The sequence below is a fragment of the Nyctereutes procyonoides genome, unplaced genomic scaffold (genome assembly GCF_905146905.1).
Source record: "Nyctereutes procyonoides isolate TBG_1078 unplaced genomic scaffold, NYPRO_anot_genome, whole genome shotgun sequence".
NCBI classification, from domain to species: Eukaryota; Metazoa; Chordata; class Mammalia; order Carnivora; family Canidae; genus Nyctereutes; species Nyctereutes procyonoides.
The window spans coordinates 20654608-20671912 of NW_026575030.1; the positions used below are offsets into that span (position 1 = coordinate 20654608).

The following is a 17305-nucleotide window of genomic DNA, read 5'->3' on the forward strand; positions in this document are numbered from 1 at the left end:
GGGGGAAAATACTGCATAATTCCACTATTTTAATAGAGCCACACTTATTTTTTGTATTTCCTTCCTTCTTTGCCTATTTTTTCTTTCCAAGGATATTTTTCCAATAGTTATAACAATGTATATATACTTTTTATTTATTTTAAAGATTTTATTTATTCATGAGAGACACACAGAGAGAGAGAGGCAGAGACACAGGCAGAGGGAGAAGCAAGCTCCATGCAGGGAGCCTGATGTGGGACTCAATCCTGGGTCTCCAGGGCCATGACCTATATACTTTGTAAAAAAAAAAAAAAAAGTTTTTATTCAAATTCCAGTTAGTTAACATACAGTGTAATATTTGTTTCAGGTGTACTATTTAGTTATTCAACACTTTCATACATCGCCTGGTGCTCATCCTAAGAGCACTCCTTATATATATACCTTTAATACATAAACTTCTCATTTTTAGAAAAAATTTATTTTTTTAAATGTATTCATGAGAGAAACAGAGAGAGAGGAAGAGACACAGGCAGAGGGAGAAGCAGGCTTCATGCAGGGAGCCCGATGCGGGACTCGATCCCAGGACCCCAGGACCACACGCTGAGCTGAAGGCAGATGTTCAACCACTGAGCCACCCAGGCATCCCTAAACTTCTAATTTTGGAATAATTTTAGATTCACAGAAAGCTTACAAAGATACGATAGTTCTGGAAAATTTCATTTTTCACTTATGTACCATCTTATATTTTTCAACACTAAGAAACCAACATTGGTACATTACATTAAATCAAACTTTAGATTTTATTCAGATTTAACCAGTTTTGCTGCTAAGGTCCTTTTTCTGTTCCAGGATCCAATTCAGGATGGAACATTGTATTTAATTGTGTCTCCTTAGGCTCCTCTGATGTGTGGCAGTTTTTCAGGTCTTTCCTTGTTTCTCATGACCTTGCCAGTTTTGAGGAGTACTGGTCAGCTATTTTGTAGAAAGTCCTCAAATTGAGTTTGTCTTGTTTTTCTCATGATTAGATTGATGTTATGGGTTTTGGGAAAGAATATCACAGAAGTGATGTGCTCTTCTCATTACATCATATCCAGAATGCATAATATCCAGATTGGCGGTATTAACTTGATCCTTTGGTTAAGACAGTATTGGCCAGGTTTCTCTACTGTAAACCAGCTATTTTCTCTTTCTGTATTTTTTTTGGGGGGGGGGGTGTTGGGGAGGGTGAAGGGCAGAGGGAAAGGGAGAGAGTCTCATGCAGGCTCCAAACCCAGCCTGGAGCCTGACACTGGGTTTATCTCACAACCGTGAGATCATGACCTGAGCTGAAATCAAGAGTTGGACACTCAACTGACTGAGCCACCCAGGTGCCCACCCCCCTTTCTTCCCTATGTAAGTGAATCACTAATTCTAGTCCATCTTCAAGGGGAGAGAGATAATTTACAGATATTGTTTGAATTCTGTGAGGAGGATTTGTCTCTTCTTATTTATTTATTCTATTATCTATTCATATCAGTAAAGATTCATATATATTTGATATATACTTTTCTTTTTTTGTTTCCATATAGCATTGAGTTAGACGATTTTTTTCTGTTTCTATCATGGTTTTTACAATCATGATTTTAATGGTTGCATCTATTTTTTGGGATATTTTCCATTATTAACTTTGAACTCTTATAAATTATGCTGCAAACACCTTTTGAAACAATGTTCTAGGATTGTATTTCAGCTCTGGCATGATGTCTGGAACACAGAAACATAGTAAGTTCAGTGGATAAATGGATGGATGGATGGATGCTGGTCTGGCATTCTTTCTTTCCGTGTTGAACAGTGTTCTTGAGCTTAGCTTATGGAGATCTCAAGTCTAAGTTAAATGTTGGGAAGACAAGCTTCAGAATTTGCTGTAAATCAGGCTTTGACTTCGTGTGAACCAGTTTGTAACAATAAACAAAGGTCATTAGAACAAGTAAGATTTTGTACTATTTTTCTATCTCTAGTTGGAAGACATTTGGATATTTTAACAGCTTCAGCAGTTTTTTACATGGCTTTATCATTCTTTTCTCAGCCTACCTTGTAGACATGAAGATTTTTAAATTCCTGGGGTGTTTTTAGGGCATATAAATCTCATCGTATCTCCCAGTTTAGTCCCTGGCAAGGAAAGGCTGGCCGTTTAATAATAAAGTGAGTAAAGGACATTTGGAATGTTACCTTCTCTGATAATGGCTGCTGGACAGAACAAAACAGAAACGGCTGCAAAGTAGCTGAGGGAAGAAAAGAGAGGGGAGTGTATTTTTACCACTTTAAGATTTGGGAAAGTGACCAATGGAGTGATTTGATGCCAAGGAAAGAGATAAGAGAGCTAAGACGGGTGGCGGTCAGAGGCAAAGTCAGAACAATCCTGTCCCTTGTCCCACAGTGTACTTCTGATCATTCTTGTTCCCATGCAGAACAAGCAGTTCCTTACATTCAAATGGCCACCTGGCCATTCATGCATTCATCTCATTCATTCACTCATCTGCTGTGCTATTAGAGAAAATGCTAAATAACAAGACTGTGAGAAGTGTTCTAACAGGAGGTACAGAGAGTGCTACGGGCTCACAGAGGATGGGTAGAGAATAAATCAGAGAAAGCGGGGATGTAGCCAAGTTAGCTCTTCAAAGGAAGAAGGATGAAGGTGTAGTTGGGAAACTGCTAGTAGTTCAGGGAATGGCAGGAGATGAAGTTAGGAGGCTGAAGTGTGGCCATGTATTGAAGATCCTGTATGTGCCAGGGTAAGGGACCAAACTTTATCTTATAGAGAGAAGTAAAGGTGAGTTTTAGGGAAAGGAGTATGGCCCCACAGTCATGTTTTCCATCCCCTCCCCTGCCCCAATCTCCTTATCCCCATGGTGGAGGGGTATTTGGCAGTACTTACCAAAATTTACAAATGCACACTCTTCTTGTGCCAGCTGTTCATCTTTGGAGAATTTATCCTACAGATACATTTGCACCCATATGAAATCATGTATGACCAGGTTTTTCATTGTAACAATGTTTATATTAACAACAGATAGGAAACAACTTAAAAACCCATCAATAGGTAACTGGGTGAATCAAATATTGTCCATTCATGCAATGGAAAATGTGCCACTATAAAAAAGAATAAGGAAACTCTCTCCATGTACCAATACTAAAAATTCTTTAAGATACTATTTTTTAAAAAAGCAAGGTACATAAAAGTGTATATATGATATGGCAATTTTTTTAAAAGGAGAAAGAATAAGAAGTATATATTTTGGGGGCACCTGGGTGGCTCAGTCAGTGAAGTGTCTGCCTTCCACTCAGGTCATGATCTCAGGGTCCTAGGATGGAGTCCCACATCCAGCTCCCTGCTCAGTAGGTAGTCTGCTTCTCCCTCTCTCTCTGCTGCCCCCCCCCAACCCACCATCCACTCATGCTCTCTCTCTCTCAAATAAATATTAAAATCTTCTTAAAAGAGGGGGAAGGGCAGAGGTAGAGAATTTTCTCTCAAGGATAAATGTTAAAGTAATGAGGGGCTACCAAAGGGGGTGTGGCAAAAACTGGGCACATGGCTACAGAAATGGGAGACTTCTCACTGATTACTTTTTTGTGGTCTTTAAGCATGTGAACGTATTAGAAATTAAATGCTGTTGAATAAACAAGAGAGAAGCAGCTCTTTTTCATTCCCTTTTCCTCTGCAGGCCTCATCTCTGCTGTTCATCTTCTCAGGACTTTTTTTCAGTTAGCTTGGTGGTTACAGGCCTTCCAGTGGTTACGGGAGAAACATGCAAATTTTGTTTTAGCGCAGGGAGATCTATTGTTGGCATCCAGGCTGAATTTCTTTCCTCAGATTTTAAGTGGCAAAGGCTAGGAGGTGAGGAGGGAAAGGCGCCTTTTACTTGCTTGTTCTCCCCTCCCTGCTGCTAGTGCAAAAGCAGTCGTGTGTTCACTGTGGGAACAGGGGTTTGGAGGAGAAGCTGGGAGGCTAGCTTCTGTTCCTGCCGTGGGCCAGTGGGGGAGAGAAACCAGTTGAGAACTACAAACATCGCTGTTTGAAAGGAAAACAAGTGAGAAATTCCCAGAGCGGTGACAGGAAAGGACAGGAAGTACCTAAGATGACGAGTTGCCAAAAGTTTGCAGGTCATCCGTGCTGCCCTGCTGCGTCACACATAGACTTAGATTTGCACCTTACTGGTCTGCTGCAGCCTCTCAGAAGGCTGGTTGCTAAAATTTCCATCTACCTAAGAGCCCTCCCACCACTCAGGATTGATTGATTTATTTATCTTAACCCACTAGCCCTCACCTCACTGGCCCGGTGTTAAGATATTGGGATAAATGACCGAATCCAAGGAAAATTAATGACTAAGTCTCTGATGTACCTCCAAAGCCAGAGCCTAGCAGTCCACAGATAAGAGATAGTCAAGGGAATAGGTAAAGCTCAGCCTCATGTTCTCCAAGCTCCTGGAGGGGTAGTGCGAGGCAGATTTTCTTTCCTTTTGAATCACATGAATCTTCAATCCCAATGACATCGAGCTCAGCAATGGGTAAGCCTGGGCCACCTGGTAGCTGCTCTCACTAAAATTTTAACAGCAAGCAGTTCGATAGCCTGGAGACTGGATATGGGAGAAGACTAATGTTGATCAGAACAGAAAAGTCAGCAGGGTATGGTGGGCACAGTGATCCCTTTTTCCCATACTCTAAGCCAGAAGTTCATAGGGAAAAGGAAGCAGGCTTGGGCCTCACTGTAACCAAGAAGCTATAAAGACTATGCCTACTCTTCACACCATCAGAGAATATAGCAAACCCACACATGCCTGGGGCCACAGGGAATGATGAATAACATAGCCAATGCCACAATGCATCACTGCCCAACTCACAGCTCCCCTTTCTTTGGGGTGTGCCCTACTACTCGGGGCTGGGTCCCCAACACAGCTGTTACTCTTTGGCCTGCCTCGCTGGCAGCAGGTTCAAGAGGTTTGCAAATCCTGCAGCTGAGGTTCCTAGGGCCACCCTGGTCTCTGCACGTCCTGAGCCATAGTTGTTCATTTTCCTTGGCTTCTGTCATGTATCCCAGGATTTTTCCAATATCTTGTCCCTCAGCCTTTTTGTTCACTCATTCAAAATGCCCCGAGTCATTGTAGAACATTTGGAATGCATCCTGTTTTCAGAGGTCTGGGGTAATGAGCGGATAGTGATGATAATATTCCACACTCTAGCTCAAATCAACATAATTTCTCTCTTGAATGACTACAGCCAACCCTCTAGAAGATCTCAGTGTTTCTACTATTGCCTTACTCTATTTATTCTCTGAAAAGTACACACTGACATTTCAACCAGATGAGTCACTCCTCTGACTCAAACTCTTCAGTGGTTTTCTAACATGCTAAAAATAAAATCTAAAATTTGTAGTTCAGTTCTTGCAGCTCCTTACCCAAACTCCCCCCATCTCAGCACCAACACATATGCCAGTCCTCATCTGGAGCTTTTTTCTCCCAACTCTGTGCCTCATTGGGGGCCTTACTTGTCTCCCATCTAAATTAGGTCCACTTACTAGGGTTGTTTTTGTTTTGTTTTTTAATTTAATAGCATCTACTCTTTGCCTTCATAGCTCTTAGTACAGCTTGTAATTACATATTAATTTTGGTGACTTTGGGGGCAATGCCTGTCTCCCCCTCAAGACTCTATGTGCCCTAACGATACGGATTGCCTCCATTTTGCTCCCTGCAATAGCCATAGGGCCTAGCACAGAAATTGGCATCCAGCAGGCGCGCAAATATCTGATGGATGATTAAATAGGAAGAGATTGGCATGGCTAGAGATGGCTAAGATGTAAGAACCTGAATCTGTGTGCCAATGATAGAAAAGGAACGAAATACTTATTTTAAAGAGAAAAAATCAATAGAACTTGATGACAGGTAGTAGGAAGGAGATCATGTTTTATTGGCTGAACATGCCACCTGACTCAGAGGGAAGGAGTTGAAGATAGCCCAATTTTCAAGCTGGGGTGACTAATGGTTAGGTGTGAGGAAATATGATACCTATGTTGGTTTTAGACATATCAGTGGGGGATGACCATGGGACATCAAAGTGGACATGTTCAGAAAGTTGTAGGGTGAAAGTGGAACCTCAGTGGGCCAGGAGCATAAGACAGAAACTCAGAGCAAGTTGTTCACAGAAGTGAGAAACAAAGCATTGGATACAATTCAGATGCTGTAGAGAGAAAGATTCACCTCACTTTGTTTTTATTTTCTTTTATTTTTAAAGATTTAAAAATTTTTAAGTACCCTCTGCACCCATTGTAGGGCTTGAACCCATAACCCCAAGATCAAGAGTTGCACTGAGACAGCCAGGCGCCCCAACCTCGCTTTAAAATAAGATACTTACATCAAGAGGACGAGTAGGGTGCACACCTCATGCACTGGAAATGATTAATGCCCATATCTTTTATACGTGAAGAAACAGAATTCCAGAGAACCAAAGTGATCTGCTCAAGGTCACATTCTCATCCAGTTTTCCTAACTCGGAAGGTCCAGTTTTCTTTGCATTATAATTCAGAAACCGCCTGAATTTTTAGACATGCCTACTTTACAGTGGACACTCAATACCATTTCCTATAGTCAAGGCAAAAATAAAAGGCAGAAATTTCACTTCCTTTAGTTTATTAAAGATGATAATAAACTGTTAGGCTATGTATGAATTACAGAGAGTAGAAATCCAGTTCAGAACACGAGTTGTACATGAACAGATCATCTCTATTTAGACTCTTCCTCCTTTCATGTTAATTCAACAAAAGCTCTAAAGTCTTGGCAGAGAAAGTCAATAACAGCCTCATTTAAGTGGAAGATATCTGTCTTCCACTCTTCTGCTTTGTCTTGAATCTTGTCTCTATCTTGTAAGCAAACTTTTAACTTTTTTTCCCTTTATTTATGAAAAAGAACACTTCTTCCCTCCCATTTCACTCAGAAGGAATGCTCTTCAGTGCATTCAGCTTTCCCCCTACAACAGCAGGAGGTTTTTAGATACTGGTATAAGTTGCAAAGTGCTTTCAAAACATCCCATACTCTTTCCTCTCACTCTTTCCTCTCAAATAAATAAATAAATGGGTGTTTGGACAGTGATGACAGCAGAGTGTGAGGGTCACTAAAACAGATACACAATCTAAGGAGATGGAATGGGGAACATGGAGAAAAATAAGTGAAAAGCCAGGAGCATATTAGATTGCTAAGCTCAGCTTTGGAAACTGTTAGCATTTTCCATCCTTTGGTCCTCTGCTAATATGAAACAGGCAGGACAAGAATGACAGTGCATCTCTCCTCCAGTGTAGTGACTTAGAGTGAAGAGCTAGCTAGATGTGTAACTTATACCAAAACTGGACCCAGAGCTCACCGTTTTGTTTTGTTTTTTTTTTACAAACCCCTGAGTATGAATCTGAGGCCTAACCCTTAGAAAGTCTTGAGTTTTGTGGGGCCATTCCCAAAGTTCCTTGAAGGACAATGGAGCTCCTAGTTAGCCCCTCAAAACTGGGCTGGGCTTGGCTCTCAGAGCCTCTCCCATGGACTGAAAGGAGAACAGCTTCAGGGTCTTCCAGCCTGATCCTAAGTCTGAGGCAGAGAGACCAACACCACAGGTCAATCCCTCTCTGCTCCCCCTTGCCCAAGTAAAGCCTCAGCTCTGGCCATTACCTTACTGCCCCTTCTACTCCCTGTGAGACTCCTGGTTGCCTCCAGCTCAGCCACTCATCAGCTTCCACCAACCATGTGCTACTTTCTGTTCAGCTTCTTGGGGCAGCATCCACACTTAGTATTTTCTACTAGCAACCAATTATGGAGAGACAGGTATACAAGAAGTCAGTCCCAGAAAAAAAATGCTGTGGGCTTTTGTTCACAGAGCTGCCAGCCCTCAGAACAGTGACCCTGACCAGTATGATAGGAAGGGGTCAGGAGTCTATAGCAACTTAAAGAACACCACAAACATATCCACGGTCCCATCAAAATGCACATTTTAAGAAAATGTATGTGTGTGTTAAAATTAGTAATATGAAAAAAACGACTGAACATATGGACATCACCAGGCTACAGAGTTCAGTGCATAATAGGCATAAAGGCTCTTGTTATCCCAAGAACACAGGAACATTCACACTCACACTCATATCCACAAATTGCTAAGTTCTCTAACCTCACTAATAGCAGAGATCTCCCCACCCCCACCCTGACTTTAACAAAAGAAACTAAGGCAAGAGTTCAGCCACCAGGGAAGGTCCCAGCTCTGTTGCAGGAAGAGGATGAAAATCGAGTGGGGCCATACTTTCACTCAGAACCAAAATAACCACCTAACAGAGGACGCGGGGGCAGAAGATCCACAAATAAGATGGTGGATGCAGTTTCTGTCCTCAGCCTAGGATGGCATCAGGGACCTACCTGCCTGAGCTTGAAAGATCATATCTGCACCAAAGCTTGGTTGACTAAGAGACCTTATCATGTAAGAGTTGGCCAATAGCTTCTCTGACTGAATCAATGCTCCTGAAGCCACAGAGTTGCAGCCTCACTTATGCTCAGTGGAAGGCTATGAGGGGGCCTGGCTTAAGCATCAGTTCTGTTTCTTTGTTTCAAGCCTGCCAGGATAAGGAAAGTCAGTTTGTGACATCATTGATGCCTAGAATATTTCACACAAGGAGGTCATGGTGGCCTGCTTGAGGTCTCTGAGGATTCCAGGTAAGAATGCTGTTTCCACGGCCTTAAAAATACCTTAATAACTAGCTGGACAGAATGCCCATGGTGTAGTCCCATTCTCCTTCTCCTCAGGGCACAGTCTGACTCTATTCCAGGACAGAGAGAGAAAACTCCATCCTCCTACTTCAGCAGCAAAGGAGAAGTGAGTTGGTTGAGAAAGGCCTGACTCAAAAGCTCCAGAACTAAAACAAAATAAAACTGGAAATGATACTTGAAATGCAGCTGAAACCAGATCTGGTCCAAGTACAGAAGGCCATGGATGTCAGAAGAATTGGGTCTCATCGTCCATTCCCCCGACAGAGGCACTAGAAGCTTCACATAATGACTCCTGTGTCAGTTCTGATGGAAATATCCAGTACCTACAAATTGTCACAACAGACTGGACCCCACCAACCTATCAAAGGTTGATTATATATGGACGTTAGGTAAGTCATAAAAAAAAAAAAATGATAATAATTAAAGAAAAAAAAAGTGGGGAAAGTCCTTAAAAGGGTGGCTCAGTTCTGCATTATGTGTGACCCCAGCCCCTAGAAGGAGGGCTTAGTGTGCTTTCTTCAGGTGGCCTCCAGAACAGTGGCCTCGAGGGCCAAGGCTTCAGTGGGTTCCTCCTCATAGTCTGACATGTAAGACTCCAGGCTCTGTTTGGCCAGCAATTCCCGCCGGGCCTGCAGCCGCTCGCATCGGGGACAGCTTCCAGACTTGAAGCAAGCTTTATGGTAACATGCTTTACATTCTATTTAGGTTGAGAAGGTGAGAAAAAAAAGAGAAAACGTGTATTATCTCAAACTGGAAGTAAGTCACTGCTACAGCCCCTTGTCGCCACCCACGCTTGGTGCCCCCGTGCTGAAAACCGGGAGTTGCTGACTCAAACTCTACTCCTGTGAACAGGGATGGCTGAGAGGGGAATACAGAGGCTTGGGGTGCAGTCTTATTTGCCCACTCCATACCTGGCACCGGTCCTTACCTTCACAGGTCCGGCACTTGTGGAGCTCAAAAGGAAAGATGATGTCCTCCTCATTCTGACAGAACTCGCAGATGAAGCCCTTGGCTTGGCAGAGCTGAGGGGGAAGGGAGGCAGCAAAGTCAGGGGAACAAAGGGATGAACCCAAGTGAGGGGCGGGGCAAGATATAATGAAGACTTGAGTGAGCTGGACTCAGGGGCATGAGAGCCAAACTGCGGCTGGGACTAGGCTGTGTTATTACACAAAGCTTTACAGTGGGTACAAGGGAGTTTCTGAAACTCCAACCACTCTTGTGCAGAGATAGAGAAGGAAGGCATGGTGTGCCACAAAGAGCTTCCTAACGTTAAAATTCCAGTGTGGGCGATGACTCTATTTTGAAATGGGAACCACAGTCAATAAGATAAAATGTGAAGACAAGGGTATTTCTCTAAAATAATGCCCAGCCTTGAGTCGGGTTAGAGCAAAGCATTCTCTTTGGTCACAGTGATTGAAAATGATAAAGTGGAGACTCTCTCCAGATTCCAATTCAGGGTTCTCCTCCCACATCAGGACGATTCTAGAGTGAAGGGCTGCTCAGTCCTGCCCATTACCCAGGGGCAATGCCAGCACCACATCCTCTTCAAATTCCAGGTTCTTCAGATCTGGATGATTCAGCCATTTACCAGCTCAGGGGCTAGCAATCCTGCCCAGTTTCTGTCACAGTGCTGATAGGCCATGTCAGCTTCCTGGAACTGCGTGGCAAGAACCCAGGTCCACCCCACTCTCCATATCCCTGAGCAAAAGCCCAGTCACATGCTCAAGCGAGACTATCTCACCATGCATCGCTCTACGTGGGCAGCCCCTGCCCTGGTGAGCTCAGCGAGCCGGGGTCCCAACTCCCCCTTCCTGGTTGCAGTCAGGTCATTCAGTGAGTACAGGTGGAGATCCTCGGTCAGGTGGCCGGGAACTGTGTCAAAGGAATCCAGAAGCCTACGGGAAATGAGGGGAAGTAGGGAGGTGCAGAAAATGAACATGTGGTGTGGCACATCAACGTGGAAGGATCTCTATCCAGAAGCAAGATAGGGAAAAGAAGAGTCAATGAGGGTGGGCAACACTCACCCAGCCTAGGTGTTCCAGAACACCCAGACCCTCCACACTACTGGGTATCTGGATAGGAGAAGTGATTTTTATACCCTTCACTACAGTGATTCATGCCAGCTTGCAAAGAGTGGTAGGTTTGTTCTTGATAGAAAATCAGAGATTGTCCCCTCCAAAGAGAAGATACAGACACAGTTACTGCTGTAGGCTTTTCATTTACCATTTCTGGACTTTTCTGCAAATTTCTCTAATTTCTCTCTTCACATAACAAGGGACAACTGCTGGGGCATGTCTCTTTCAGAGACATTAACCCAGCAAGAGACCGCTAGCCACAACACAAGACTTACTCTTTGGCCAGTCGGCATGTCTTGAACATGTTCTTCATGTGATACAGTTGGATCCGCAACAGCTGAAGAGGAAGACATTGTGGTGGTGAAGTGGGGGTAAGGGCAGGTAGGAAGAGGAGAGAAACACCCGTTAGAATGACCAGCACCTTTAAACCGTGGGGGTCTAGAAGCTCTGCATGCAGCAGCCAGAGCCAAACTATTCTCTACTTCTTAACTCAACAACTTGCTTTGAAGTGACCTCCTGTCAGGGAGGGCTCCTCTCCTAGGCTGGGCTCCCAAATCACATACACAGCTGAGAAATTCAGAATTTGAATTTCCCACCTGATTCCCTATTGTCCCTTCAGTATATTTTTAGCACATGGGGAACTCCTGCTTTTGTCACTGAGCGCCACCTCTGGCTTCAGAGCTGCCGTAGTCAGGTTTGAGGCTCTGACTAGAAGGATAGGTGGGAAAGGGCCGGGGAACTGAGAAAGTGGGCAGAGAAAGCACGAGTGAGGAGCCGGTTCCAGCTCTGCCATGGTGGACGGACAGAAGTGCGGTATGAACAGCAGAGCCCGGGTGAACAGAGGGAGGGGATGAGGAACGAGGAAGGCCCTCAATGGGGCCTCTCACGGCTCTCACCCGGACTTGGTTGAGCAGCTTGACCTTCCGATAGAGGGCACTGTTGATGTCCTGCACGTTGAAGAGAGGGTCATTCCAGATCTTGATGAGCAGGTCCTTGGAGAAATTGCTGACATAGTACTTGCTGAAGTCCCACTTGCGCAGAACGCGGCTGGGGATGACCACCTGGGCATTTTCATGGCAGCACTGGCAGAAGTACTTGCCCAAGTACTCACAGTACCGCAGCCGCTTGATATAATCTGGACAAACCAGAAGGTCAAAGGTCAGATGTGGCTTTCCCATCTCTAAGCCGCTGGGGCAGCTCTCCTGATGGTTTTTTTTTCCAAAGAACAGGAAGGGACGGCTGCCCGGCTCCATCCACCTCTATCCACCTCTGTGTGCACTCCCAAAGCTGGCAGGAACCCGCAGAGTGGGGCCCGTGGTTTTCTGTGTCCCCTCTGAAAGCCACCGAGGAAGCAAACCTTGCAGAGTGGGTAAGATCCAGCTTCCAAGCACCTGGCCGAAAATACCCGATTTTCTACAGTACACTATGCTGGCAATGTGCCCCCAGAAATCACTTCCCTCCCATTCAGTGATCCTGCCTAGCCCTGCCTTCCGGGTCCAGGCCCCTTCCTCCCCCTTCCCATTTCTGCTCTGCTGCCTCCTCTCACTCCGTCTCTGACAGGCCCCTGTTCTGAGTGTGAGCCGGTACAGCCCTTGGAGGCGCTGTGCGGGCAGGAGAAGACGCTCACCAGGGTCAGTCCGAATGCCGCACCCGGCACAGCGGTAATTCTGCTTGGCAACAGCGATCTTCCTCCTGAGGAGAGGGGAAGGAGAGGGCTTTGGTAGATACCAGCTACACGAGGCCTCTGACTAGAAAGCAGGAGGAGGCAGACACGGGGCTCTTGCTGAGCATGAGAAGAGGGGGAAGTTCACCTATTGTGTTTTAGAATTGGACCAAACGAACGCACTGGGACAACCGATTCAAACCGAGGGTTACTAGGTCAGAATCTAGGTCTAGGCAGGGACAGCCTCCAGCCCTGAATCACGCTTCCTGTACAAATGTAAGAGAGGAGAAATAGGACAGAAGAGAGAACAAGAGGAAAGAAAAGTAACCATCCATCTTAAGAGAAAAACCAGAAAGCCCACAAAACTACTGGGAGGAAGGCAGTAGACTGGGAAGGCCAGTGATAGAAGACCTCTTTCCAGTTAGCTCTGGGAGGCAATAGGAGGATCAGGAGTAAGACTCGCGACCAGATGGATAATCCTCTCCCTCTGCTGTTAAGTGATTAGAACTGTGTGGGAGCTACCGGTGGAGGCAGAGACAAGGAGCGAGGAGACAGCCCCGACAACCAGGAGCATGCATCTGTTTCCCAAAGGGTGGAGATCCTGGCTACTCACGTTGGGGCTGGATGAACATTGAAAATGATCTGAGGTCGGGGTGGGGCCCACTCCAGGTTGCCACGAACACGAATCCGCAGCTTGTAGATGTCAGCGTGCTGCCCGTCGTCTGGTGAGATGGGCAGTGAGTCTGGGATGGGCAGGAGCTGTGGGAGAAAAGCACAGGGTGATCTAACATGGACAGTCTCTGGGAACACATGCTTGGCCCTTTGGCCATAACAGAAACATAGTTAATGAAAGATATTCCAGGAACACCTTGGGTAAAGGCTTCAAAGAACCTCGGCCCTCAGCACACACCAGTAAGGCATCAGGCTACTGGAAGTGAGGTCCTTGTGTTCCAAGATGCAAAAGGAACAGAAACAGCATTCCAGGGTGATGGCACCCATTGCTGATGCTGTCTCTGAGCCCACCCCAGGACCCTTGCTATGCTATACTCAACTGTAGAGCAAAGCAGATTATGAGCAGCTCACTTTTTCCACAGTGTCTCAAAGGCGGTCACACTACACGAGTTCCACCTCTGGGTCTAGTAAGCGGTCATGTGGAATAAGAAAAGGGAGCCATTATCTCCTGTTTTGACCATTGCTAGGGAAAACCCAGGAAAGCATGTATTCATTCATTCATTCACTCACTCACTGAACACATTTGCAATGAACGTCTTCTGTAAGTTAGGAAACACAAGGCTCATTCTAGATGAGGGAAGTGCAAAAAAGGAGAACAGCATCAGAAACGCTCATAGCCTCCTGGGGCTGGCAGCAGGTGGAGAAAAAAATGCCAAAGAAATCTACCTTCTGAGGGGCATCATGCTCTGGAACTAGCCATTCTAGCTCTGAGGCAGCTGGGAGTTGCATGCCTTCGAACTGCTTCAGGAGTCCCATGGCCACTGCCTCTGCAGATGTGGAGTGAAGGAAGCAGTGGGAGCTGGAAAGGAGATTCAAGGAAGGCTGAGCATACAGAAAAGACAGGAAGATGGGAGCCTTCCCTCCAGGGTCTGATATTATACCTGGTGATTTCTTGGCTGAGAACACTTGCAGCACCCTCACTGACTTGGCTTCCTTTCTCATCTTCCTACACACGTAGGAGAATACATTGATCTTATGGTCCAAAGACATGGGCTCAAATCCCACTTAATAGCATTACATGGCACTGCTAGGTAGGGGTTCTGTATCACCTCCCTTCTCTACACTTTAGTTCCTATAACTGCAAAAATGGGGGTTATAACACCTGTTTACAAAATAAGTTGAATATAACTGCCTTGTGAACAATAGAGAATTGTTTGTTGCTCCCAAATGAGCTACTATTTCCCCTAGTTGGATCTACAATGTGAAACCGGTTCAATTAGATCTCATACTCAGAAATCATGATCACTGTTCTCTCTTTTGGTATCTGATCTTCTGGGGCCTCTGTTATAATCAGAGTCAGCATAGAAGGAACAATCCATACTACGAGCTTTGCCTCCACCAGAGTGAAACCAATGATCCCGGGGGCTTGCCACCATCAGGCAGGCCCATCACTTTAATCATGTCTCTTTGTGAATTTGGATACTTTTCCCATCCAAATGCCAAAAATTGGGTTTGTTTCTCCACATACCCAAAGTTTTGTTGGAAAAAAAAAAAAAGTACTTACAAGGGTTGGGAGGAAGTGAAGGATTTGCTGTGTGAGGTTGTGCTCCTTCTGATGTCAGCATCTAAATGGAAACCAGAGATAAGGGGGGCCGGAAATGGGAAGGGAGGAGGTTAGGGATAATAATGGAAACCACTCCAAGCTTTTGCCAGCTCAGCACTCTAGGTAGCAACTACAAGCTACATTCTATGCAGGATAAGGAGCAGAGACCAGGTAAAGCTCTACACACAATTTATAGTTTGGCTCTGTTCAAGTTCACAACGAGGTCGAATTAGTGACATTATGCACAGCATGGAGACGACCAAAATGGCTACAAATCCAAGTGGGAACACAAACTCATATTTGGTGCAAAACATGAATGAGAAAAGGAAGCATCCTAAGGCACACAGGGACACACCCTCTATCAAGCAGAAACACAGAACAATTACTCCAATCTCTCCCTTGTTCTCTAAATCACAAACCCTCTTAAATGATAAACTCTCAGAGGTTAAGAACTCTATCTAGCTTTGTTATATCAAAATCAGTACTTAACACAGAACTTGGATCACGGAGGTTACTCGTTAAATGTTATGTGGAACTGGAACTTTTCTCCTAACATCTGACTACTATTGCTATTGCTCCCGAATGTGAGAAGTCTTCTATGTCCGTATAGAAGCTTCATGGAAAGATTTCCTTTCTGTTTGGTGGCACGGGAAAGAATAGAACTTCTCTCTGACTTGGCAGCTCCCCAGAAATGCCTGATAACCAACAAATTTTCATGGAGATATTCAGCATGATCTTTTCTATAGAACATAATCATAATCACAGGAAACTACAGTGGACTTTCCAAAGCCTATTTCTGCTAAAGGATTTCTAGTAACGATATACCTGAACCTCCAGGGACCTCGTCTTTCCAGAAATGTTTGATGGAGAAAATGTGGAATACAGGACTCATGTTCAAGAAAGGCAGATAGAATGTATTCAAGTCCTGAAAACAAGACTGTTCTGACGTCTCATCCCTCATTTCCTTTGATGCCCAGTGAAAAGACATTCCTTTCCTAATTAAAGCTACACAATGATCAATCTATTGCATTTGAGCCCCTCAAAAGAGCACTAGAGCTTACATGACATCACTCTGCAGTTGGCCATAAGTAGCTCAATTGTTCTTCACGTTTCCTCTGTATATATGTTTTTTGCATGTGCCACTAGATCATAAAATATCCTTGTGAGGAAATGAGAGCATGTCTAATTCTTTTGTTTGGCACAAAATATTTAACACAGGGCTCTGTATATAAGCCCTGTTTATTCAAGTAATGTTCCTAACAAATCAATGTTTTCAAAGTTTTAAATGGAAGCAAGGGAACAGAACTGAAATCTGTCAATGAATTTTCATGTGCTCTTTAGAGAAAAATTTAGGGCAGCAACAAAATTTTTGACTAGTAAATAGCAAATCCTATTTTATTTAACAAAGAAGTTCATGTATATTATAATGTCTGAACTTGTACCACCAAAATCCTGATCTCAATACACTGCTAGCTCTTTATTCCATTCTAAATAGTGCTAGTGAAAAAGAAATTCTAGGCAATAGTAGACCTCCATAGACCATTTGGTTTGTAGCATTTATTTGAATAATACTTGTACTGCCTTGGATCTGTACAAAGTCTTGTCTTGCCCTTATAATCTGACTGTTTTGTACATAATAGATTTTCAGAAAATATTTCCTAAATAAATTATTAACTGGCTAAAAGCAAAAAAAGCAAGTTGGGTAAAATAGAAAAAAAAATGAGAGAAAATCTTAGACAGATATCTTTGAATAAAGAGTTAACCAGAGGGATCCCTGGGTGGCTCAGCGGTTTGGCACCTGCCTTTGGTCCGGGGCATGATCCTGGAGTCCAGAGATTGAGTCCCATGTCAGGCTCCCTGCGTGGAGCCTGCTTCTCCCTCTGCCTGTGTCTCTGCCTCTCTCTCTCTCTCTCTGTCTATCATGAATAAATAAAATCTTAAAAAAAAAAAAAGAGTTAACCAAATTTGCTACTATAGAGCCAGGCTATTAAAGAAAACCCTGCACATCAGAGAGGAACAGTGGTGACACTTCAAGGTTGCCAAGGAGACCACTGTCTTCAAAATACTATTTAGTAGTTCTTCCATTTCACAGAGAAAAAGTCATTTTCTCTTTGAGAGAAAACGAAATCATTCTCTGCTCTTTGGAAAATACAGTCAAGTCATACTTTACCATGTCTCTTTCTTTCTTTTCTTTTCTTTTTTTTTTTCTTTTTACCAGAGATGCAATGACTTCCTAGCTAATCATGAACACTTCCAGTGAGGAGGACCACACCGGTTTGGCTGGGACGATCTAACCCTGGGAGTGGAGCAGGAGAAGCAGCACTTGATATCGAGACATGCCACCCAAAACTGGCGAAGGCCCTGGGGGTACTGGGCCTCTGTTGTATTGCTGACTTTCTGGTCAATTCAAGTATATCATTAAGTTAATGTGGTTGGAACACTAGCCAAGGGATCTGGGTAAAAGCAGACCAGGGTCTAAGACAGAAAATTAACAAGTAAAGAGACAGGAGGAGGCCATTCAATTAATTATGAAACTTTTATTTGATTC

The 17305-nt window shown here is 44.2% G+C and overlaps 1 protein-coding gene across 12 annotated transcripts in view; it reads right to left on the reverse strand.

Annotated features, from left to right (window-relative positions):
• Positions 1-281: 281 nt before the first annotated feature.
• The window catches only part of RUBCN (rubicon autophagy regulator), a 72785-nt gene continuing 55761 nt past the window's right edge, over positions 282-17305 (reverse strand). For all 12 annotated transcript variants that reach the window (XM_055316144.1, XM_055316143.1, XM_055316141.1 and 9 more), the window contains 9 exons: positions 14719-14779; positions 13881-14013; positions 13096-13241; positions 12447-12511; positions 11716-11954; positions 11095-11156; positions 10486-10639; positions 9673-9766; positions 282-9441 (listed from right to left, as the gene is read on the reverse strand). In XM_055316144.1, the coding sequence (XP_055172119.1) occupies positions 9263-9441; positions 9673-9766; positions 10486-10639; positions 11095-11156; positions 11716-11954; positions 12447-12511; positions 13096-13241; positions 13881-14013; positions 14719-14779 (1133 nt within the window). In that variant the 3' untranslated portion in view covers positions 282-9262. The remainder of the gene's footprint in view (positions 9442-9672; positions 9767-10485; positions 10640-11094; positions 11157-11715; positions 11955-12446; positions 12512-13095; positions 13242-13880; positions 14014-14718; positions 14780-17305) is intronic.